This window comes from Heloderma suspectum, chromosome 11 (assembly GCF_057233095.1).
Source record: "Heloderma suspectum isolate Gila_16-S chromosome 11, 16-S_ref, whole genome shotgun sequence".
NCBI classification, from domain to species: domain Eukaryota; kingdom Metazoa; phylum Chordata; class Lepidosauria; order Squamata; family Helodermatidae; genus Heloderma; species Heloderma suspectum.
This window is the reverse complement of record NC_139468.1, coordinates 23,314,830-23,340,854: the sequence shown is the minus strand read 5'-3', so window position 1 is coordinate 23,340,854 and position 26,025 is coordinate 23,314,830. Positions and strand designations below refer to the sequence as shown.

Here is a 26,025-nt window from a genome sequence, read left to right as displayed (position 1 = left end):
TGGTGTTTGGTGCTCTAGAGCATCTTTGGTGCTCTGGTAATATTCTTACTCAAAGCATACATCCATCATGAGTTTTAACTGTGGACTTTAATTTAAATCTATTTCTCCAAAGGACACTGCTTAAATGGTGTCTGGATTGGATTTTGTATTTTGCAATCATTCAGCTTATCCAACCCACCTCCTCTATTTTTATTTGATGACAGAGAACAGTTTCATGGTCAAGAAAAATACTTGAGTTCAAAGCAAGATACATTTTCTCCATCCTATAAAATATCCCAGACTGGATTTTTGGTGAACACAAATGATCAGCTCATTAAATGCTGCCATCTTCCATGACGGAAAAGGCAGCATTTCTACCTTATTAAAAATAATTGCCGAGGAAATGGCTTTGTTCTGACCCTTATACAAATAAAAGCTTTTTTAAAGTTATCCATGTTTTTATAAATAAGCTAATTTCAGCCATGGTTTCCACTTTAATCACTAGGTAGTACTAAAATAAAAGGCACTGTCCATCTGTAAATACTGCTTTGCTGAAATGGAATGGGAGTTAAAAAAATAACCTACTTCCCTTTCCCACTAATAATATCTACTTTTGCTTACAACATGATCTTTACTATGTTTACTTGGAAGTGAGCCTCATTGATCTTAGCAAGATTTACTTCTGGGTAAGTATCTTCAAGACTGCCAAGTAAGTCAATCTTACAGACAGTTTTAGAGATTTGGTTTCTTTTCCCGTTCCAAATTCTTTTTCTGTCGCTGTCAGTTTTCATAACACCCAGTTGAATTGTGCGCCGATATGCAAAATGTCAGCAATTTAGATGCCTAATAACTAACTTCTAGTCAGACTACACTTCTAACCACCCAAGGTCTCCTGTTTCCCAGCAATTCTGCCCATTCTTTCTTGCTTAGAACTCCCGCCTTCAACAAATACACAGTGCCACTTCTCATCCTTTAAATCCCTCTTCAAAATCCACTTTCTCTGGCAAGCCTTTGGCTTAACCCCAGTCCCCATCCCCCACCGAAACGAAGCCTAATGACACATTTGCTCATAACCTTCCCTAGTTATCCTTGCTTCTCCCTACTTCCCTCTTTGCTTCACCATTGTCAAAATATAGATTGCAAGCTACTCATGGCAGGGACTTGTTGTTGTTTTTGCTTATTTTTCCTGTGTAACGTATCATGTACACTGATAGCAATGTATAACTCTAATAATAAAATAGAAATGTCTAAGTATACCTAAAACCAGCATGTCATTTATCTCACAGTGAAGGACACATGATTCAAGTCAGAAAGCAACAAAGATATTAATGGTAGTGACCTAGGATGTAGATGTCTTCTTAGTGACAATGCTGAGCACGCCACAGGCAAGGGTTGCCCGATTCTGACTCTAGGAATGTTCCAGATCCATGGGGCATTTAAAATGCAAGCTTCAAATGACATTCAAATGAACACTTGTCTTTTTAACATCCAACTAATTCTTATTGTGACCTAACTACAAAGGACACTCAAATATTGTGACTGAGAAGCTTGTTTTTTAAAATAAGAAAAATTCAAGACTAATATTTAATGTGTAAACAGAATCCTGCTTTTTATTGTAAGTGTAAAATTTTGCCCACATAAAAAAGTGCAGCAAGAAAATTCTGCACTAAAACTCATACCTCAGAACAATGAAGGTACTTTATCTGACACCACACCGAGAGGAGAAATAACAGAATAAATATGCTTTCTAAACTTAAATATGCATAACACAGTCTTCCAGACCATTCACAAGGCACAAAATGGTATTTTAATGCAATACAGAATTTTGAAAATACAGTGTCCTAACATTACCATCACAGTTGTGGTGTGGGTAGACTTTTGAGCAAAATAAAGATGAAAATGGAGTTAATGCTGCTGATATAGAAATACAGGTGGATTCAAAAATGTCCTGATTTTATACACATTTTAAACAAGAAACCTCTTTAGAATCTATTATACATTTTATATGAAACTTTTAGCATTTCTATGCATAGTAATTAAAATATTTCACTTTTAAGTTAATAATAATAGCATGAAAATTACTTTACCCAAAATAAAATCTTTTTACTTGGCTTCTCCTTTCACACCAAATCCTGGGTTGTTACCAAGGAACTGTGAGATTACACTTCCAGCTTTCAAACCACATGTGATAGGGCATTTGTAATAAACATTTATATCATATATATTAGAGACAAACATATAATGGAGTTATAAATTCCTTATTTTGTGGTAGTACAAAAAACTGTAACTATTCAGTAGAAAGAAAATAAACATTCAGTTTAGAAAATCTGCATAAAACATCTCAGCTAACAGATTTCTTACTTCTATTTCTGCAGACTCCACCCGATTTTCAACTATCTCAATACACTGTCTCTTGACTGGAGGCTCTTCACTGATCACCGTTTCTTCAGCAATGTCTGTTGCCGGTACTGTAAGTACTTGAATTAGAATAAGTTGTGTCAAAAATAGAAAGATTGGGTTGGCTGTGTTTGGATGTTGCGACAAACCATGATTTACTGTGATGGGAATGGGCTGTAGCAAGCCTCAGGCTCAAGCATCGCCCCATCCCCTGCTCAGCCCTTTTCCAGCGCAGCTGAAAGTTTCCTGGAGATTGGAAGCTTTGGTTTTCGTTGTTGATTAACCACAGTTTAGCATGACAGCTGAAGCCCAAACAGTGGTTAATCTTAACTATGGTTTGTTGAAAGAAGTCAGCTTATAACCCATGGCTTGTTTCAAATAAACCATAGTTAAGTTTAACAACTGTTGGTCTGGTCAGATGGAACAACAGGCTGCAGTTATCCCATCTTGATAAATTGTGGTTTTCCATGTTTTCCCCTGCAAGGGCTTCAAGGTGGTTTACAATCCAAAATAAAGTAATGTCAAATAAAATCCACTCAAATCAATCTAAAACACACACAAGACAGTAAAAGAATTAGCAGCTGCAAAATAGGCAGACATATGACAAAAATCATGTTAGTGCCCAACACAAGCTCAAGAGAATAAAATGGCTTTAAGTTGGTGCCTAAAAGCAGGGTAGGCACTGAACAGTATCTCTGGAGAGAGTATTTCACAATCAGGGAACTAATAAAGAGAAGGCCCTGGCACTGTTAGGTACCTGCCAAACCTCCAAAGGCAGGATCACTTGAAACAGATGATTATCTCAATGAATAGGCAGGTTCATATGGGAAAGTTTACACACAGGAATGAATGGATAGACACAGTCCCACAACCCACTCCCTTAACTTTGGCTAATGTTACATTTCCACCCGTTCAAGAAGCTGCACGTGCAAAGTATGGAAAACATGACATCATTATACATTATCATCTCAGTGGACATGTTGGGAAACTTTTCGTGTGTTCACTTAGAATGGAGGTTCACTTAGAGCGGAGTTAAACATTACTAGAGAAATATGAGGCTTCCAGCCTTGTAATATTTTTGTGGAAATGGGGGGGGGGGCATGGGGGACTTGTAGGAGAGAACTGTGGGTGCTTAACCCTTGCCCAACCTGCTAATTGTCCCCTGCGGGTGCCTTTCCCACTGTCTGTTTTTAGTTGATCTCCATCCAAGCCCCCAGCTAGATTCCAATACAACAAGTAAGCCCAGCTTGAGGGGTGGGGTGGGGGTAGGTATGTGCAGGCGATAACTGCCAAGTGTAGGAGGGGTTAAGCAGAGCCCGACCCCACTCACCAATCCTCTGACTGCCTCATCTGCCCTTGTGTTTCTCTAACTGTGCCTTATATGAAGCCTACTCTTCAGTTAAATGAAGAGATACAAGGAAGCAGTTTCCTTCTTGCTACATACAGGAAACTAATTAATCTCTGTAGGATATACTAAAAGCTTTCCATTGTTCCAGTGCCTTTTCCCCTTTCTCATATGGTGCTTCCTGAAAGTGAGGTAACCTCCAAAAAGAACTCTCCGGGGCAGTACATCGTGTTCACTGCATGGAAATCCTGTACCTTGCAACCGGGTTTCATTGCTCAAAGTCCTTGATATTGCCAGGGTTTGTTAACTCTTACAACCCACTTCAACCTCTGATTTACTTCTTGAATATAAAAAGGAATCAAAGGTTGAACTGTGTTCAAGGGTTGCTTTACTAGCATAACTGACCCTAATTTAGTTACATATGAGTTCCACGTACTCTAAATGTGATTGCATGGTGTGGAACTCTTTTCTCCTATTTTGGAAATTGAGTGTTAGACACTTGCTAATTGCTCCCTCCAAATATGAAACTGAGCACACTCCGGGAGAGAGCGGAGGACAGGAAGGCCTGGCGTGCTATGGTCCATGGGGTCACGAAGAGTCGGACACGGCTTAACGACTGGTCAACAACAACAATTGCTCCCTCCAGCCTCTTTCTTTCTAGTCCACCTATATTTTTCCTCTCCATTCCCCCCCTCCCCCGCTCAAAACACATTCAAGGGATACAGTGAATACTGAGTCAAGTACAACCCACAAAATGTTTATATGCGTTTTTCAAAAGAGGATTTAAAGTTCTCATTTTACCTCTTGCTTTCCACTCACCTTGCTGCCCATCTGGCATGGTCACAATAATAGGCTGACCCATTCCACTGGTTGGTATGGAATGGAGGTTTCCAAGCTGAATGCCATCAGTTACTATGGTTATAACTTGCTGACCTCCAGAACTGACAACTTGCTGAATTGCACCATCCACAGATTCTGCAGTCACTACTTCTTCTGTAGCCACAACTGTTAAATAAAAAAGTATACAAGCAATCAGGATATTTATCAACAAGCTTGGGTTTAGAAATTACCAGTTGGGCCTGGAACAAAATGTTGCAGTGTGGAATGCTCCTGCTCACTGGTCCAGTAAGCCAGCCATGCCCTCCTCCAGGATACCCCATTTGATTCCCCCTCCTGCCATTTTTCCATTTCCTCCCATTTGATGTTTTTGTCCTAATTTTTTTGAACTTCTGCAAAATTGGGGGTCTCAATTCCACTGATACTTGTGCATAGATGTTGCCATTTTAGCTACATAAGCAATGTCTTATGCCTGAATATCAGAAACAGAGGGGATGAAGTATCTAGGCCTTTCAGAAACTAAACTGCTTGCCTTCAAATCCCATTGATTTTCCTACAATCAAAACACAGTTTGTGTGATAGTTGTGTAACCAGAGCAGTTAAAGCTCTTTTTCATATACAGGACATGCCCATTATAAGCCTATGGTTACACTACCAAAAACAGCTGTAATTGTTCAGGGAAGAAAAAAAACACCTTTAGGGCACAGTCCTGTGCATGTTTAGACATAATAAAGTCCTTGACTGTACTATTCATGTGCCATTCTTTGGACAGCAAGGACATACAGAGTGGTATTCTCAGGTAGCAACAAAAGCTAGCTGGGGAATGCTGGGAGTTGCAGGACATTTTTCTGTCTAAACATGCATAGGATTGCGCCTTTATACATTTTTCTAAATTCGAATGACTGATGCAAACCAATACATTTATTCTCAGTTTGCAAGGAAATGCCTGAAATAAGGCAAATTGGATTTACTAGTATAGAGAGAGCTGCAAATGATTTGGCTTCACTGGCTGACTGATGGGGTATATTTAACTGTTGGGGTACTTCCTCAACAGATAGAAAGTTGGAATTTGATACACACATCATGTAGACACTGGCCAACCAATATTTTAAGTCCTTTGTTGGAAGCTTATAAGGCATTGTAAATGAGTTTATTTTAAGGCAAATGGCTATATGAACCTGCCATCAGGTTTTTGCTCATACATAATAGCAGCAAAGATAGTATAAGATAGGTATAGGATGGGGTAGCTAAGAGAAACAATGATTACCTGGTGAAATATTGGTTCAGTAGGCCTAGTTTGTACCAGAGTGAATTTTGGGAAGTGTTTCCCAAAATCATCTTTTTACTTTGAAAAGAGAGAGGTTTATAGGGAAAAGCTTGTGGTTAATACACCCTTTTAGATATGTTGCCAACCAGAGGGTACAGAGACAGGATGCTTGAGGAGAAATTGGAACTTCACACACTTCTCAAACTGGGGAAAATGGAACTTGTAATGGCAAACCCAAACCTATCTGTTCTTGTAAGTTGTATTTACCAGTATGTATATATGCATGCATGTATATAAGTACACTAAGTAGTTAAAAATAACTAGAACTCTGAGTGTTTATGGAGGAAATCTTAACCTCATTCTTTCTAAGTGATTCCTCTCTCTTGCAGGAGAACTGCTGAAATGCTGATCCTGCTCAGGAATTCTGCCACTGATCTCAATGGCCCTAAAGTTTCAGCTGAGACCAAAAGATGCTTTTGCTGAAGTTTTCTACATTTAGGGAGCTTGTACAGGTACAAGTGATACTTTACATCTCAGTTACACTGAGCAAATATTATTTGACCTTTAGAAAAAGTTAACACTCCGCAGTATTTTCCTGTATCTAGATATTTATTAGGCCTTTAAACTATCAATAGGCAGGCTGCATCTATGCTGCCTCTTTTTGGTTTTAAACAGAGATATACCATTACAAGTCAATGAAATGCTGAGGCACAAAGAGTATCATAAGCAAATACATTCAAGCAGCTACATTTACATTCAGGCAGTGTTATATTAAAAACAGGAGCTTTGAAGTTTATATAAAAAAATGGAGTGGACACCAGAAGGCTTTCCATCTAAAACTATGGTTTATGTCAGAAACGTCAAACATCAGACAGAAGCTTTCATCTTTGTCATTAATTACATTCCTATTCACAGTGACCTTTCTATTCAAATAATGATAGCAACTATTGCCTTCTGAGTATTTCTGGAATTATTCTAAGAATTATGTTTAAACTTTTCGGAATGTTGTGGAAGAGAAGTAATTATGCCATGACAGATGCATACAAATGCACTGAAGCCCTTTCCATTAAAACTTTTAAAATAATGTAAATACTCTTAGTAAATACACAATCCTATGTATGTTTGACAAAAGAAAGTCCTGCAATTCCCAGCATTCCCCAGCCAGCACGCTTGGAGTTGTAGGGCATTTTTTCTGCCTAAACATACATAGAATTGCACCCTTAAGTAACCAGAGTTGAATACAGATATAAAGCCTGTAATGCTTGGATCCTATATACCTCAGAGACCACCTTCTGTCCTTTATACTAACATGATCATCAAGATCAACTGAGAGCTCTTCTTGACTGTACCATTCATGTGCCATGAGAATACAGAGAGGTATTCTCAGGTAGCACCAAAAGTACTGAATGTCCTTGCCCTAGAAGTCCAAAGTCTGCATCTGTATACTTCCCAGATGTGCTGTTAAAACTTTCCCTTTTAGACTGGCATTCAGCAGACAGAATTAAGTAGTTGCGATAACTTTAATTAACTGAGTTTGCTTTTATTATGCATCATTTTATTTTTAACTACTGTTATCTGCCCTGGGGAAGGGGCAGAATAGAAACTGAACAACAGCACAATCCTATACATGTCTACTCAGATGGGAATTGTAGTCCAACAGATCTGGAGGGCCCAGGATTGAAGAAGGCTGCTTTAGAGTTTCTGGGATAATCAAAAGCCTAGTTTCCAGTCTCAGTGGATTGTTTTAGCTTTTCTTTGCATGTAAACTCAGGCATTAATAAATGCATATACATTAGAGCTGGGGAACCTTTTTCGGGTGGAGAGACATACTGGTGACTGGGGAATCCTCTGGGGTCCGGTAGTAGATGGGACACACACCCTCCCCTCCTCATACACAAAAAGACAAGCACACAAACACACACAGCTTTTCCACACATACTTCTCCCCCTCCATCTCCATGGGCAGGGAAGAGGAGATGCAAATCTCCCCTTCCTGCATGCAGAGATCCCAACATGCTTTCAGCCCCCCTACCCAGCTATGTCTCTCACCATGCACCGTCTCCTCCATTTAAATCACCTCCTGTCAACCCACCAAACAACTGTTGGGGGGGGGCACACAGAATAGTGCCACTTTTCCCAGATGTTTGGCAGGCTGGTGGAAGCATGATTGTGATGGAGACAGCAGGAAGGGTCATTCCCACACCCTACCTTCCCAAAGAAAACTAAGCTCCCCACAGCCCAATAAACAGCTAAATGGAAGGTTTGGGAGAACACACATTCTGTGGGGAGGGGGGAACCCAGCAGTGGGAGCTTGGGCCCCCACAGCAGGTTGCACAGTGCACCTCTGAGGCCGCATGCACCTCATGAGTTGCCCATATGTGCGATAAAAGTTTACTCGGAAGTAAGTCCCATTGATTTGCTCCCAGGTAAGTGGGTAGACAATTACAGCCAAAATGTCCTGTGACACCTTAAAGATGAAGAATTTTATTGTAGACTAGAGCCCACTTTATAGATCTGACAAAGTGAGTGCTACTGAATGAAAGCTTATGCCATGATAAAACTCTTGGTCTTTAGGGAGTCACAGGGCTGTACTGCAGGTTATCAATTATTAACGGCAAATTGAAAGTAAAGATAAAGTCATCTTACAACCACCTATTAATAGCTGGCACAGCAACAGTATCATAACAAGGTAGCCCTTCAATAAAAAACACAACCAGTACCTTTAATACAATCACTATGTCCAACCATTCTAAAGTAGCAAATTGTTTGAGACCAATTAAGGACTAACTTTGAAAACAATTATCAGTCTGTGTGCACTTGACCCAGTTTGCACATAATGAGAAGCCACAATGGATGACATTCACCATGGGGTTTCCCTTTGCGACAGCTATTTTGAATATCTGAGCTGTCGCGGAGGGCATGCCATAGCTTGTTGTTACATGCAAACTTGGTGAGGGTGGGTTGTTGGGATGATTGACAAGCCACCCAGACCCCATGGGCTGTTTTAGGGTTGCAAGTGGCTTGTTAACCACCCCAACAACCCACCCTTGCTGGGTTCACATGTAATGACAAGCTGCGGCGCCCCCCACCCTGCTGTGGCTCAAATATTCAAAATGGCTACAGCCGCAATGAGAAGCCCCGCAGGGAAATTCACCCACAGTGGCTTCTCGTTACATGCAAAGCAGGTCACTGTGTAAATTCCAAGTATTTCTGATAAACCTAACAGAATAAAAAGACTTGCCGTTAACTCTGCAAATCTGCTTTTAAGCAGACAAGAATATTATGTATTTTATTTTATTTATTTCATTTCTATACCACCCAATAGCCAAAGCTCTCTGGGCAGTTCACAAAAATTAAAACCAAAAAGCACAAGATTTTTGTACGTATTTGTATTTTGAATTTGTATGATAACAGGGCAGATTGTCCCATTCTCTTCAGCACATTCCTTTTAAATTTCATCAGGCTGGAGCAGAGGGTGCCATGGGATTGCAGGGTCATTCCATCAGCTTTGCTGAGACCAGCTCCATCAACCAGCTCTTCCCTCCCGCACCTGTCACGTTGGAACAGCCACTGCATCAGGCTGCAGCAAGGGGGAGAGATGGAAAGCAGGGCCACTTCTTCAGCTCTGCTGAGAGATCAGCTCCATTGGCTCATTCTCTCCCTGAAGCATTTCTATTCCAATATTATGTAATTTTAAGAACAGGTCCCTGAATTTGCTTGCTTTCCTCATGCCTCTTTTTCTTTTGTGTCATGTCCTTTAGACTGTAAGTCTGCAGACAGGGACTATCTGGTTTTTATTGATCTTACGTAAGCTGTTCTGGGACTCTACTTGACGGAGGAGTGAGGTAAAAATGCTTTAAATAAATACAAAAATGTCAGGCTTGTTGTAGAAGCCTTGAACAACAGATCTTTTCAGTAAAGAAAGTTCCAGGTGGTTCTACTGCCATATTTAAATAGGCCAAACAATTGGTTATAATCTCTGCGGCCAGCATATTACAAGTATATAACTGGTTAGGCCTCATCTTGAGTACTGTGTCCAGTTCTGGCACCACACTTTAAGGTTCAGAGGAGGGCAATGAAGATGATCAGGGGGCTGGAAACAAAGCCCTATGAAGAGAGACGCAAAGAACTGAGCATGTTTAGCCTTGAGAAGAGAAGACTGAGGGGAGATATGATAGTGCTCTTCAAGTACTTGAAAGGCTGTCAGAGAGAGGAAGTCCAGGATCTCTTCTCCATCATACCAGAATGCAGGACATGGAATAATGGGCTCAAGCTACAGGAAGCCAGATTCCAGCTGAACATCAGGAAAAATGTCCTGACTGTTGGAGCAGTACGACAATGGAACCAATTACCTAGGGAGGTAGTGGGCTCTCCTACACTGGAGGCATCCAAGACGAAGCTGGACAGCCATCTGTCAGGGATGCTCTGACTTGGATTCCTGCATTGAGCAGGGGGTTGGATTTGATGGTCTTATAGGCCTCTTCCAACCCTACTATTCTATGATTCTATAAAAACGGCTTTGGAAAAGCAGGGAAAAGATGCCCATTTCCCTCCTGCTGTCCAAAGGGACAATCTAAAATGAGATGGGCAGATGTCTAAAACAGATGAAGGCAGTTTGATAAGTATCCTTTCTCAGTGGCTCTTTAGCTGGTACCTTGTCCTCTTCCCATAGCTTGCAGGAGGAGAGAACAGGTTCAGCTGTTGATGTATTAATTAGCAGCAAATAATGAGAGAAGCTGAGGCTATAGCCATTCTTACTTTGTTTAAGGGTCTAATCCCTATAGGTTGCACAAGGAGACAAAGGGGACCCCTTGTTGGAGGCACAGCCACATAGCTTGCGGAATCAAGTTCAGAGGTCATAGTAATGCCAGCACTGATTTGCCTTGGAAGAAACTTCAGTGCTTTCCTCTGTTTTCATCTAAGTGTGATTTCTGTTCCCTAGGATAAAGAAGTTTGGCCAGTGTATTTTTTAAGATAATACTGAGGTTTCCCAGGGTCAGTATAAGGGCCCCAATTCAACAAAATAGAGAACTTAGAAAACAAATTTGTAACATGGCATCACAGGAATGCTGAAAACCAAACTGAATTGACTGTGCATTGTTTACTTATGATTATGATTAATTAATTAAAAGTGAATCCATGCAAATAATATTATTTTTCCTCACCTGGTGTTTCTGATGAGTTGGACAATGGAGCTGAAGCTTCTGCTAAGGCAGCCAAAGTTGCCAATACTGAAGTTGAGGAATTACCAAACTGAACAGCAGACACTCCCGTGTCATCTACAAAGAGGAAATACCAAGTCAATCCACAAACCACTTCAGAAGCTTAGATAAATATTCCTTTCAAATATATGCCAGAACATCATCTTGTCTCCAGATCCAGAGCCTGACATGTGATTCAATAGCTCCTGCACATGCAGACTTCCCAGCCACTTCAATAGTAGGCTTAATTTCATGTACACATTTCTCTGCATGAGTGAAGCTATCACCTGCATTGAAATGACTAGGGAAGCTCCACACTTTCACTGTAGCTCTCTGAATCTGCAAGGAATCACTTTAAGACACAATTCAAAAGCCAAGCTTTAGGCAATTTTAAAATCATTTACCACAATCTGCACTGCTATTCCAAGAATGAGAGATTCAGGAGACAATAACAGCAAAAAATACAATGCATTTGCTGTAAGCTTACCATCATTTTCCAATACTTTAATAGCGTGATTAACAGGGTAAGCAAGTCATTTACAATCCCCTGTGCATCTGAATACCTGCTCTATTTGATGTATTTGCAGAAGATACCAGACCTGTTAGGTTCACTACCCCTCCAGGTCCAATGATGAACTGTGGTGTTGCTGCATGTATCGTCACAGTGTCGGGACTTTCTGGGTTTGTGTTGATTTGGTTCTGCATTGCAATCTATGACACAAAAGGTAACAATAACATCTTTTTTTCCACATTCATTAGGGGGAAAACACATTATAGAAAAGTGTCAGTATGATTCACAGCAGATAAAGCAGGCATTCAGAAATTAGACTGATACTTCATCTTGGGTATTCAGGGGACTTTGTAGAGGAGGAGGTCATGCACTACCAGCCAAGCTACTGCGAGGCAGACAGGAATCCTGTGAGAGCAAGAAAACCTAGCAGAAGAACAGTGGGAATCAGTCAACAAGTGTCTCTTTGAGATTCTTCTTTGGATACTAGGTTAAACACACACACACACACACACACACACACAATATAACGAGTGGGAACTTTGCTGTTCACATAAATGGTTGAGGAATGTCTCAAAGTTATATAACTAAAAAGGCCAGAAACCTGTTCAAGGCTGTAATCCTGTCAACAAGTATTGGCATGGGAGTTGTAGACAATTATCTCAGAAGAGATGGCAATAACTTTTTTATTTTATTTGTAGGTTGCATCAATAGATAAACCTTGAACTCATCCCTAATGTCATAATAAAGTTAGACTGGGATCTAATCCATAAGAATAAGGAGAATAAGTTTCTCACCATCAATAAATCCCTTACCTAAGGAAACTATGGCCAGGACAAACTGGCAAGATACAGTTGCTATAATGCACAGACTCCAGGATCAGAGTATTCAAAGTGACCCTTTTCCTCCAATTTCAGGTATTTGGCAGGGAACAGAAGTATTAAAGATGAGTTTCTCCCAGTAAAAGCAAAAGTATTAATGCTTCCCCATGTACAGACTGAAAGGAGAGTATCTAAAGTTTATCTACCACACTCATCAGAATATTATATAGTTGCCAAAGCTACAATTTTTTACACATCTAGGTTGGGTTCAGTGGATTTGAGCAATGGAAGTTAAGCAGATTATGTGGAGGGCTTCAGCAAAACCACAGCTGATATATAGCAATTATTGCTACTCATTAAAATATATAGAGACAGTCTTCCAGAAACTATACAGAGTAAAATAGTGGCATATTTCCTGCAAAGGGTAGTTTCCTAAAATCAAATATAGACCAAAGGGGAAGGGGGAGTATAGTGTGATGAGGAAGCAATGGCAATGGAATAGGGGATAATTAACAGACAGCAAACTACAGAGAAAAGGTGAGGCCATGGAGGTCCAAGAAAGACTTCATAGAAGCGGGTTTTGAGTTACCTGTAATATTTCTGCCAGGTCTTCGTATCCATTGTCTAAAGCAATGTCTAATGCCGTTTTGCAAAATTTACTCTGCGTATGGACGTCTGCTCCATATTTTATTAAGAGTTCCACTACTTCTTGATGATTGTGCTCTGTGGCCCAATGAAGAGCAGTCATCTTCAGCATGTCCTTCGCATTTACGTCAGCACCGTGCTATAATTAAAACAAAAAAAGCCAAAGTAGATCAAATCTGTGCCAGGTTTTAAAAACTGAAAGACACAGCCAATCTAAGAGTTACTTCCATTCCTGCTGCCATTTCGTTAACCACACTACCAGCCACAATCAAGTAAATAATTCCTTAATTATATGTGGTGTTATTTGTTTTTTTTAAAAAAAACATATGTTTTTATTTCTTTTTCCATTATAACAACAATACCATAAACGTGACAAAAACAACAACATATGGGTGTCAAGTGTCAAGGGCTCCTTGGAGGCCTCTCTCAGTCTAACCCAGTGGCCAAGTCCAGACACAGACAAAGGGATTCTTTTCAAAGCTTTATTCCTCTTTTACAACTTAACAACTCTACTGTTAGCAACTAGATATGAGCAGCAGAGTACCTATGCCCTAAGTTGGAACAGTTGGTCCCTGTTTGAAAGGGAATCACTGGCAGACCCTGAACTTAAGGGCTAGGGAGAGTCCCTCCCCTTTTCCCTTGGATCCTCTGGGCGCAACCACTGATTGTGCGCCAACCCGGCACTACGCCTCCTTTCTGCGCCCTCCATTTGGCGCCGCTCTCTGCGTCGGCGTCACACATCCAGCAAGTCTGCTTCCCACGCTCTGTCACTCCCAGGACTGCTATCTAAGCTAGGAATGCTGGTGGGAGGAATCTCGGTCAGCTGTTAGCCCTGGGAAAGATGAGTGCGCTCCTCTCCCAGGAGCAACCCCTCTTCCTCAGGATCAGAACTACTCTGGGATTCTATGGGCTCAGTGTCCACCCTGACATCAAGATACTCAGACATCTATAAGAAGCATAAACAACTTTTCACAATGCCACCACATATGGATTAAGGTTTCTTTTTCCTGATACCCCCCCCCAACATTCTGATCATAGCGTTTTATTATCTGCTGCAATCTAACTAGAGTTGTAGTACCCTCTTTGCAGTAAATTAAGTGTTGCCTCTTTGATTTGTGAAGAAATCATTTCAATGGGTTTTGTGTGCCAAAGGGGCTCCCACTGAACATCTTGAATATTGCCTTTTCCTAAACAGCTTTTAAACCGTTCTCTGTTCCATATGTTTTTTCAATTAACATACTGTATATCAGCAATACCATCCCTCTCATTGTTTTGGATTGTTAGGTACACATATTTTCAAAAACAATGAAACAGCCCCTTCCCTTTTGCTTAGGAGACAAGCAGCAAAAGTTACCATTTGAGTTTTCCACATCCAACTGATTCTGAGCATATCACTTAGTTTGGCTTCAGATAATGCTTTTCCTTTCTCAAATAAAAAGTCTAAAGATAACCACATGATTTCCATTCGTTGTATTAAGAGTATCTATTAGGATTAGAAAATAAAAGCTGGGCTACAATGAAATTAAGCGGTGGAGGGAAGAGTGTAGGAGGGGCTCGAGTTTTGGCCCAAGCTTTCCACAATTTCAGGGTATTTTTTAAGAAAGGATTTTGGATTGTTGCCAAAGTATTTGGAGATAGTGGAATAAAGGGAAGGTCTTGAAAGAAGCCAATTTCAGTTGGGAGTTCCATGGAGACTCAGGGAATAGACTGATAATTATGTTATAACATGCCCTGACAAATGTTCAAGCTAGAAAATTAGGACTGGAACTGATAGGTGATACCGGTTTTTAAAATACAAACATTTAAGAACATGTACCATTTAAATCAGGGGTGGGCAATGTGCAGTCCTCCAGATGTTTAGCCCTACAATCCCCATCAACCCTAGCCAGCATAGTCAATGGTGAGGGATGATGGGAGTTTTAGGCCAAAACATCTGGAGGGCCACAGGTTTCCCACCCAATTTAAAGCAATGTATTGCTCTCTTTGACAGGATTCCAAAGAGCCTCATGCATGGCTGGAATACAAGGAAGTGCCACAGATTCCTTCACTGCAATGTATCACATACTTCAAGCCTGCAGAGAAGCTTGGAGGGGTGGGGTTGGAGGAAAGAGAGTGCAACAAGGAGGAGGTCCAGAAAAGCCCGAGTATGCACAAGGAACACCCACGCCATGGCCCTCTGAAATCCAGCAGTGTTTTAAAAAGCTCCTTTAGATGCCACTGATAATGAAAAATCATATTCATGTCACCTAGTAATTAACTTGTATTTCAACCTTTGTATAGTTAGTACAAAATAGAGTTACCTTAAGTAAAACTTCTACTATGCTTGCATGGCCTTCAGAAGCTGCCATATGCAATGGAGTTCTGTCCACTTTGGTCCTGGCATCCCGACTTACACCTGCTCGAAGTAACACTTCAGTGGTTGAATAGTGCCCGTATTGCGCTGCTAGATGAAGCGGAGATGTTCCCAACTGCAACATGATGTATGAAGTGGATAGTTAACAAAAATCACTGTGTAAGGCTTTCCTTCCATCCCTGCCCACCTTCTAGTCTAGTTTTGAGTACACAGAACATTTGCATGTTATCATCCTCTAATTTAATGACATCTATTTATTTATTTATTTATTTCATTTCTATACCGCCCAATAGCCGAAGCTCTCTGGGCGGTTCACAAAAACTAAATTTCTAACAATATTATATTTATTTTGAGTACCATAAAAGGTTTAAAGGGGAGATTTTCTACAACCTCCTGTGATCTTGTGGAAATTCTTGTGGACAAAACTATTTTCAATAAGCTCACACACATTTTCCAGGTCTTCCCAACTTTGGATTTTGAAGTCACTAAAGTCATCAGAACACAGAATGAAAATACTTCTTACTTATACAGCTTGTCCTCCATCTCTGAATTCATGGATATCCTAACTAACACATACTCAAGCAATCAGTAGAAAGATTATATAATGTTGTGCTTTTTGCTTTGAATTAATGATTCATGTTTTCTTTAGGAATGTAGAAAAGCTTTGAACATTTAACTAAACGTGGTCAGACAAATAATACAATCATAATTACTTTGAAGCCTAAGTTTCACAGCCACACTGATGATCTCATATTCCATCTCAGAAAGCTACATGTTCACACAAAATCATAAGCCAGAACTCTGAAGAATCCTGGCTTACTGTTCATGAGTAAGCATGGTGACGCCTGATCACTTCTGCTTTGCTCTTCTTGCCAGCAGGAGCAGCTTCAGTAACCAGGAACTCACCAGGGGGAAAAAGCTTAACGTTATATCCACACTGGAACTACTGGTTTGTTGCTCCCTCTAACAAGCCAGAATCTGAAGCCAGGGTTTGAAGTTGGCTTCTGATTCCTGGCTTGTTAGGTGAGAGACAAGTCAGTAACCAGGTTCTGATGTAGCTTTTTCTTGTTGGTCAGTTTCTGGTTACTGACGTTGCTCGCAATGGCGGGAGGAGCCAAATGGGAGCCATCAGGCAGCACGTAACCAGCATATTTGCTCATAAACAATAAGCCAGGATTCTGTGGATTCTGACTTATCGTTCTGTGCAAACACAGGCAATGATTTTATAGGTAAACAAGTTACCAGTGATGTCCAAAGCATATATGCTAATGTAAAAAAAATATCACAACACATAAAGTAAGTGGAATGTCATCAAAATCCTAGCAATGGGAAACTCATTAGCAATTGATTTAGTCTGAACATAACGCTAAAGTGCCTCCAACTGAGAGGTAAGTATCAAAAGTTGCAGGCAAAAGTTAAAGGAAGTTATGACTTGACATAAATGGAATTATAAATAAAGCCGACTGTATTTTGCATATTCATGATGACATTGTACAAGCATGGAACTTGGTGCAGTGATGAGGTACAGCTTAGTGGTTAAAGGTGTAATGGTATGCATGTTCAGACAGAAAAAGTCCTACAACTCCCAGCATTCCTTAGCTAGCCAAGTTGGCTGGGGAATACTGAGAGTTGTAGGACTTCTTTCTGTCTAAGTATGCATAGGATTGTGCCCTAAGATACTTGCTGTTACTGTTGTTGTTAAGATGCAGAAATCAGCATTTCAAGAATCATCTGTGGGCAATGCATGATAAAATCTTAGAAGCCAGATTGAGACCAAGCAGAACTTGTTCTTGTTACAGAATTTGCATTCATACACTATACATAACACTTACTACAAATGTCATTAATTCAAAGTGATTCTCTCAGGAAGATACGCAAGAACACAAAACCAAAAATGCAACTTAAATAAAAAGGGATGGTTGTTACCCAGTCTGTAGTAAAAGGCGCACCATTGGCCATCAAAATGCGAACTTCGTCATCTTGTCCTGCTCGTGCAGCTTCTAAAAGCTTCTTTCCCAAATCTACCAGGGACATCTAGCAAAATATTTCAGATGAAAAAGAATTAGGTTCATTCAACTTATGCCAGTTCTGAAACAGCAAATATATTTAAAAATAAGGCAACGTTTGTCAGCTTTGCTGCAAAATATTTGAAAAATGAGGCATATCAGAGCTTACCAAGTACACATGCTTAATTGAGTTTCTGTAAGGAACTCAGGACATCATGGAACAGCCAAAGCTTGCTACCAGTCTGAAGTTAGGAGAAGGCACTACCAGGTGAACCATTGGGTAAAGACTTCAACAGTTCAGCCTACTTCAAGCCTTTTCATGCACATTCTACCGATTTCCCCTTTCAGGCTTCTGACCAACTACCTAAGTTTTAGGTCCTAAAACTTTACTATAATATCCTGTAGTGTGTTGCACTCCTTTTCTACTCAAACATATTTAGAAATCCTTTAGCAAGACAGGTGTTTATTTAAAAGGCCACTATAGAATATAACTGCCTATATATTTTCAAAAATATGGCAAGCAGCATATAAATCTATTAAATAATAACAATAACAATAATAGAATATTCAAACGATATGATTTACACATTGTGAACTGTGGGTTGTTGGAAATGCAGCAGGAGCATGCATGCTTGTCTCCCGCACACGTGTGTGTTCACCTCCACTGGATAATATGATGCCCAACTCTGGAACTCTGGGATGTTGGGGGATGAACAACCTGAAGTTTGAACCTGGATTGTTCGTCTCCCAACAACCCACAGTTCCAGATTCAGATGTCACGTAGACAACCTGGGGATGCGGTGCCTCTGGGTTATTGCAGCAGAAATGAACGAATGAGCAGCCACCAGCATGCACACTCACTCCCACTACCAAAACCCCACAATTTGGCAGCATGAGAACCAGTTGGTGTTATTTTATGAAGGAGATGTCTTTCTTTTTAAGCATATATATAGATTTCTTGCTCGGTGGGCTCCAGCTCCAGCACAGCAAAACAGTAGCTGTGGCTTTTAGGTGAGCTGCTCATGTATAATCAGGGTTGTGTGCTCTGTTGTTGTTGTTCAGTCATGTCCGACTCTTCGTGAGCCCATGGACCACAGCACGCCAGGCCTTCCTATCCTGCGCTCTCTCCCGGAGTGTGCTCAAGTTCATATTCATTGCATCGGTGATGCTATCTAGCCATGCTCTACAGTGATCTAATGGCTAAATGAAGAAGCTCTGCATTCTAATTCTATAACAGCCATATATTTGTTAAGTAGGTAGGGTAGGTAGATTAGGGGGTTTATGGCACAGCAGCCTTTAAGTGGTGGTTGGGAGTTCATGCGCTGTTCTACCTTCTTTAAGTCAAATTAGGACACTAACAGGTAGGAGTAGGGCCTTAACCACTGTAGCACCTTTGCTTTGGAATGCTTTACCTACTGAAGTCAGGGGAGGTTTGTCTCTGTTCAGCTTTCATTGTGAGCTGTCGACTGCTTTTAATTACTATTTTGCAGTGGGTTTTTATTTATTTATTGTGGCTTTGTTTTACTGTGTTTTTATTCTTTAAAATAACCAGGTTTGAGTGATTTTGGAAAAGCCGCTTTAAATATTTTAAACAAAATGATGAATAGTATGGACCCTACGACTAATTTTTATCTTGAGTCAGAAAAACTTCCTGCTACAGTTTTTGAGAAATACATTTGATCATGATCAGTTTGAGTTCAAAGAGGCTATTGCTATTCTGGCTTTCCCACAGCTTTTGCCACTGTACAATCAGATTGAATTTGAAGATGGGGATAAAATTACTGCATGACTAATGGAAAGTTGGGTAGCCATTCTGGCAGCCTAGTCAGCCAGTTATAGATTTACTGGGTGTTCTTTGGCAAGTCGCTCTCAGCCTCAGCTTCCTATGGGTAAAATGGTTGCAGTAATCATCCACCTCAGAGGATTGCTAAAGGGATTCTTGAGTGGAGAATCAAAAACTAGCTTCTCATTAAGGTGCCAATCCTGTGTACAGTTACTTGGGACTAAGTCCAAATGAACACAGAGAGACTTATTTGCAAGTAAACATGAGTAAGATTCAGCTGCATCAGTGCTATATAAACAATTAAGAATAACAGCACTACCTAGTTCAAAATCTCATATACTAAAATTAAAACGTGAAGACTTACAAAGTTACACCCTATATATTCACACTGAAGCACACAAAAAATGTCCCAGTTTGTATCATGCCAGCAGCAATTCCATTAGTCCACTGGCAAAACACATCAGTGTGCTGACAATACTCAACTCTTGTCTCACCTTTCCATCAGATCCAAGCCCTTAAAGCCTACAAAATGTCTAGCTACAGCCAGACACTGAATGAAATTGAACCACAAGGCCAGCTGAACCAACTGAATCTGGATAAGCCTTAGTAACATAAGCATTTAGGAACTCCCATTGCCCCTGGTCATTCAGATGCTCCTGGTCATTCAGCTTCAGTTTTAGGATGCTCCTGAATTTTGATGTTGTTGCAGTGATTGGGGTGCTTTTCACCACTTTCTCTTCCTAGAAAGGCTGAGGCCTTTTCACTCTCATTCAGATCCAGCTGTTGTAAATTACTTTTCATCCTCACAGCTAGTTTTGCTTGAAAACTGTCCAGAAATTTAAACTAGAACAAAATGCAGTGATGTGAGCATATTACAGAAATGCTCTGACATCATCATTAGCTGCTATTGTCTTCTAAGCACAAAACTGATTTTATATATAAAGCCCTGAATGGTTTGGGCCCCTGTATAACTGAAAGGTTTTTGATCCCGCTGATCCCATTTTAATCCCAAGTGCTAACAATGCTACCTTGCTTCCATGAGACACAGTAAGATATCCTTAATGACTGCTGTGCAATTATGGAATGCAGCACTTATTGGAGCATTTTTCAAAGGAGTCTGCAATGTTTTTATTTGTGCTGCATTGTGATGACCAGGGTAGTGGTTGTAAATTGGTGTGGGTGATTTTACATACAGTTTGTTTGAGATATAACCTACTGAAGCTCCAAAGGGGAGCAGACTGTAAATCCATATAAAATATTCAACGTGCTTAGGAATTCACCCTTGGCCCTGATTTCTTTTCCCACGGTGATCAATAGCTGATCTCTGATTTTGTTACGATATAGTCAGGGATTACATTTCTAATTGACCGCATTGGAACTAGGCTTTCTTACAAGCAATCAACTGTAATATTTATGGGGCCATCTAGTGGAGAACTACTTTGACAAACTATTCTTCAGCAAGGCAGTATTAATACCATAGCAACTAGTTAGTAAAAAATAAATATATCCCATGATGACTGAAGTTAAATTATTTGAATTTATTTTGTTCATGGAAGTTGTACTGACAGTACTTCGTTTTATTTGATAGCTTTCTGGCACGTGTCTTAGACTTGGTCCAGAGTAGTGTCATTCACTCTCTTCACTTTAGACTATGAGTTGTGTTGCTATACTTGCCATTTATTAGAAGGTCACACAACTCACTCAGCATCATAATTGCTTTTGGTATCCATGGTTCTAAGGAGCTCAAATGAATGGAAGGAGTCCTTTCCTTACACTGTGCTTCTGAGTGGACTGCATAAAACTGGAAGAAAATCCCACTGGAATGGATTTTCCCATGTGCTTAAACACAGCTCATGCACTTTCCTGGAAGACTAAATAAAGTCCTTACCTATTATTCCTACACACCACTTTCAGATTGCATAATACTTTGCAGGGATAAAACAAGGCAGAATTTCCCCAATATGAGGAAATTCACAAGCTAAATATGACAAAAAGAAAAGAAGGTGTGGTGGAATCACTGCTGCCTGTCATTAAAAGAACACAAGAAACAGAGCCAATCTTTATTTTCTTGACAATATCATCCCACTTCTGGGATTATGCCAACAGCAACAGGAGCACCTGAGAAGTTAAGACCACCACACAATTTCCTCTAGAGGAAAATCTAGGAGCTGTTTGCAAATCTACAGTCGCCTCCAAGTGGCCACAGTTTAAAAAGTTTTAAGCATTGAAGTAATATTCCTGATTGCTACCAAATCTCAGCAGTGTAGGTGATCCTATCTCACAAACAAGGAACTAGAATGATCAAAGTTTAATACTGAGAAAAATGTAAAAAATTAACATGCAAATGCTTGTACATGGTTCTTTTGTGAGGGTGTGCATGTGTGTGCTCTAGTCACATAATATACAGAAGCTTCCAATAACGTGCGGACAGAATTTTAAAAGGCAATTACAACCCATAACTTTTTATACTTTTTTCCCCCAGAATTTGTATATACAAAACTTAGTTAGACAATTGGTCCTTAAGCATAGTTCTGTATCTACTGCAACTGGCACTGGCTTTTCCAAGGCCTTTACCAGGAATGCTACGGAGACCCTTCTAACTAGTAATGCCAAGAATTAAACCTAGGACTATTTGTATAAAATGCATGTGCTCTGTCATTGAGTTATCGCCCCTCCCCTAGAGCAGTGACTCCCCCTAGAGTTCAAGATTGCCACACTAGGAGACAAATTGCAATGTTTTGTGGTGGGGCCAAATTAATGCACATCTAAGTCAGATCCAAAGAACCACACGAATAGTTCCAACGTACCTGAGGTGGTGGGGGTGAGCTACTATTTCTTGAGCCATAGGCCCATTTTACATCAACCACATTAGAAACTGAGGAGATGTTTAAAAGCAGTTTGTTATTTAGCATGAAAGTGTAATGTTCAAAACAAATATCCCTATGGGCATGTCCAAGCCCTAGGTACACCTAAAGTAGCTCTCTGGATCCCAGCCCTGTGTTTTTTCAAAGTTATGGTGCATTTATGAAAAGCTTTTGGCAGTGCATATTTTAAGGATGATTTGAGAGCAGGCTGAAGACTTTATCTTTTCGTTAACAGCTATGTTACTTAGATACTACCATAAGTGCATGCAACTTTTTTAGAAGCTTTTAAGGTAATGGTTTTGTATCTCATTTCAGGTCTGTATTAAAATGTGGTGCTTAACTGATGGAATTCATTACAACTACTCATTGATGATACTGTGCTAGTTATAGTTCATCAGAAAATCTTAGTATGAGGCAGATGCATTGCTTTCCTTCTCTATTATCCTTAATAAAAGCAGACAGCATCTTCAGTTTAAATTAACAGCTTTATTTTAAGATTTGCAAGTACTGAGCCAGCAATGGCCTAACTCCAGATACACACATCAGGGTTAAGATATCATTATCCACATATAAATACAGGCTAACCAGCCTAAAGTTCACAAGCATCTCATCCCCTTCTCCTGCATGGCCAGGAGAAATCTGAACGTTTTCATTCCCGCTTTTGCTTAACCATGGTTGGTCGTTTCATCTAAACTGTCAAAGTGTCATTAACATTAACTATGGATAGTTTGAAACAAACTAACTTGAGTTTCAAACTGGCTTGTTTCATATAAACCATACTTAACATTAACCACAGCTTATCAGTTTAGATGAAACGATAAACTGTGGTTAAGCAAAAATTGAAGCTTCCAAACTCCTCATCCCATGCAGAAAAAACAGAGCACCTGAGCTCAAGGTTTGCTTAGGACACAATCCTATGCATATTTAGATAGAAAAAAGTACTACAATTCCATACTGGCTGAGGCATGGTGGAAGTTGTAGGGCTTTTTTTCTGTCTAAACATGCATAGGATTGCGCCCTTAGGTTCATTCACCTCATGCTAAACTATGGTTTAGTGTGATGCAAGGACGCAGCAACTGTGTTTTCATAATAGTGATCACCACTGTTAGAATGAATATAGATTTGATGAAACATATGGAAACAAACATGCCACTTCAGAACTGGAATTCTTTCCATAAAATTACCAGAACAACCTAACCTTGGTAATTTTGAATGCTTTTACATAACGAAATCTAACACCTCAGTGCTAAATTTGTTTACTTGGAAATACTAGTGATTTCAACAGAACAGAACTTTCCTTACAGCCCAGTCTTATGCAACCATACTTAGAATTCCCACTGAATTCAGTAGGATTTACTTCCAAGTAAGCATGCATAGGATTTCAGCCTTAAGATTTCATCTTTAAAATGACAATTTTGAACAGATTCAGCTTACAGGATCACCTTTGGGTACCTGCAAGGATAAAATATTCTGAAGAAAATGTTTCCATAGACAGGCATCTTTGCAGAACACAATTCCAAAAGGCAATTCCTACATTCATAAAACATTACGTAAACTGGCCTTTAGATGCCAACTTGCCAATAGGTTTGGACATAAATGAAAGAGGCTTTCATTCACATTGAGGTAATAATTTATTACAGCAGTAGTCCTGTTGAAGTCAGTGAGGTTTCTGAGACAATCTAAAAATTCCTGCTTAAGGAACTCCAGTTGGAAAGTGAAGCTTTCAGTATGCTATCTTGTAAAAGACTGAAGCCCTCAAAACAGAGGGAAAAAGACCAACACCTGATATGCCAAGTAGTACAAATGGTTGTAATAGCAGGCCTTAAATCCAATACGCATTTGGAAGACTACAGGTATATAAACACTACATTTCATATTTACACTCCACATTCAATCCTGATAAAAAGCTATCTCACTGAGTACACCTTCAGATGAGAATGCCTTTATCAATGACCTAAGCTATATATCCAAGCCAGAAAAAAGTTACATGCTCAAAGTACAATCAAACAAAAACTAAAATGGGAGAGAGGCTGGACACATGTTTTGATCCCTAGTTGTAGGTGTACACACAAAGCTAGGGATCCCAGAATGAAATGTTAATGACAGAAATGCATTAACTGGCCTTCCACAGAATTATTTTCTATGACAAGGTCTTGCCACAAAACTACATTGTCTTTAGGTAATTTTGAAGTCCCAATACCATAGGAACACAGTAAGTGGCCTTATACTAGGTCAACCTATTTGTCCATATAGCCCAGCATTGTCTACTCTCACTGGAAGTGGTGCTCCAGGATCACAGGCAGAGGTCTTCCCCATCACCTGATCCTTTTAGGTGTAAATATCAGGGATTGAACCTCGGATCTTTTCTAGGCAAGCATGTGCTCTACCAATGAGCTAAGGTCCTCCCCTATGGGGAAAGGAGGTGAGTGGGTAATCTGTTAATTACGGTTGAGAGATAGTATAGGTCATGTCTAAACTGTGTCTAATACCAGAGCTAAACAGAGAGAGATATCTGACAGCGGAGAAAGAATACAGTACTTCTGTAGTCACATCACTAACACTACATGCCCTATGGAACAGAGATATATTCTAAGCGGCTCCATGGAACCAGGGGGGTGTCTAATTAACAAAACTCCAATGAGACAAGACGTCGTTATGGCTAATGGCTGTTCACGTCAGCTATTCCCTAAAGATGCAGGCTGAGGGATCTTTTTTTCCTCCCACATAGGCTCTGAAAGCATTGAATGAGTGCGTGCATCAAGCATTCAAAAGGTGCAAGTGTGACCTGCTTGCTCCAGGGGGCTGGGCAATGAGAGCATGGAGAAAGGCGGATCATTTCTTGGCAGGCCAATCCCCTTCAGCAGCCCGATCCCAACCATTTTTCCCCCCAGCAGTCCGTCCCACCGAATTTCAGCTAGACGTACAGCGCAATTCTACGCATGTTTACGCAAGATGTAAATCCCACGGGGTTCAACGGAGCTCCCTCCCTAGTAACTGCGTTTAGGATTGCAGCCTCATTCTCAAGCAAGCGCGCATCCCGATCCTACGTACTCAGAAGTAAACCTTCGCTGTGTTTTGTTTTTAAAACTCCCGAACAAGTGTGCACGGGCAGAAACGGGCCTCGCGGAGTTCAGCGCGGTGCTTTCTTCCCCACGGCCAATGTGCGCAGGAGACCAGCCTCTGGGCAACCCCGTATGAGGAAAAGAGGCCTTCGTCAATGGCCAGGCCGCCTAGTAGGCTAACGTTTATTAGCCAAACAACTGCAAGTCTCTGGAAGTAGGCGGGTGAAGGAGCAGCGCATGCTCCGGGGTGGAGGAGGGATGCGGGGAGGAGAAACACGGGCTTCGAAGAAACGTGTGAACGTCTTAACACGGGGAAGAGGGGCGCAAGTCGCGTGCGCGTATCCGCGCCCCCCCCCCGCCCGGCCCCACAGCAAGGCTCCTTCCCCTCCCCCACCCTCCCTTTCCCCTCAGAGAGGGGCAGAGGCTTCCCCTGCTCCCCGCCGGCCCGGCTTCCTCAGGCAGAGGCCCCCGAGCGTCAGATCCCCGGAAGGCCTCTCCCGGACCCGCTTTTCCCCGACAGGAAATCCTGGCTGGGTTGGGCGCTTGAAGGAGCGGAGGGAGCCGCGGTAAGCGCCGGGTTCCGGGGGAAGTGGAATTATTTTTTACCAGCGAAGAAGAGATCAACTTCCACATCCGGTAACAAGGGCCCTATACAAAAAGGCGAGGACTGACCTGGAAAAGCTTGGCCGGCCCGGCCATTGGAGGTGGGGGGAAAGGAAGAGAAGAGGAGGTGAGGAGACCTCCCTTACCGTGCCGCCCGCGCCCGGCCGCCGCCGCCGCCCACACGAACGACGAGCAGGGGCGCCGAAGGCCGCCGCCGCTTCTCATAGGCGCCCAAAAGCCCCACAAAAAAGTCCCCGCTCGCGCCTGGCGGAAGGACACAGGCGGTCGCTCGCGTGACGGGTGAGGCGCGGGAGGAAGGAGAGGCCCGCTGGGGGGGGGGGGAGGCGGGAGAGTG

The 26,025-nt window shown here is 41.1% G+C and overlaps 1 protein-coding gene across 9 annotated transcripts in view; it reads right to left on the bottom strand.

Annotated features, from left to right (window-relative positions):
* GABPB1 (GA binding protein transcription factor subunit beta 1) overlaps window positions 1–25,912 on the bottom strand; it is a 31,742-nt gene extending 5,830 nt beyond the window's left edge. For 2 of the 9 annotated variants that reach the window (XR_014785367.1, XM_084817198.1), the window contains exons 1-8: window positions 25,740–25,912; window positions 17,279–17,386; window positions 15,300–15,467; window positions 12,944–13,138; window positions 11,589–11,736; window positions 10,990–11,103; window positions 4,541–4,726; window positions 2,341–2,456 (exon numbers count right to left, since the gene is read on the bottom strand). Coding sequence is in view for 6 of the 9 variants with exons in the window: in XM_084817198.1 (XP_084673324.1) it covers window positions 2,341–2,456; window positions 4,541–4,726; window positions 10,990–11,103; window positions 11,589–11,736; window positions 12,944–13,138; window positions 15,300–15,467; window positions 17,279–17,386; window positions 25,740–25,895 (1,191 nt within the window). In the remaining 3 variants the exon portion in view is untranslated. Of the gene's footprint in view, window positions 1–2,340; window positions 2,457–4,540; window positions 4,727–10,989; window positions 11,104–11,588; window positions 11,737–12,943; window positions 13,139–15,299; window positions 15,468–17,278; window positions 17,387–25,056; window positions 25,643–25,739 lie in introns of those variants that run through there. The other 7 variants (XR_014785368.1, XM_084817200.1, XR_014785369.1 and 4 more) reach the window with 5 other exon arrangements.
* Window positions 25,913–26,025: the final 113 nt, after the last annotated feature.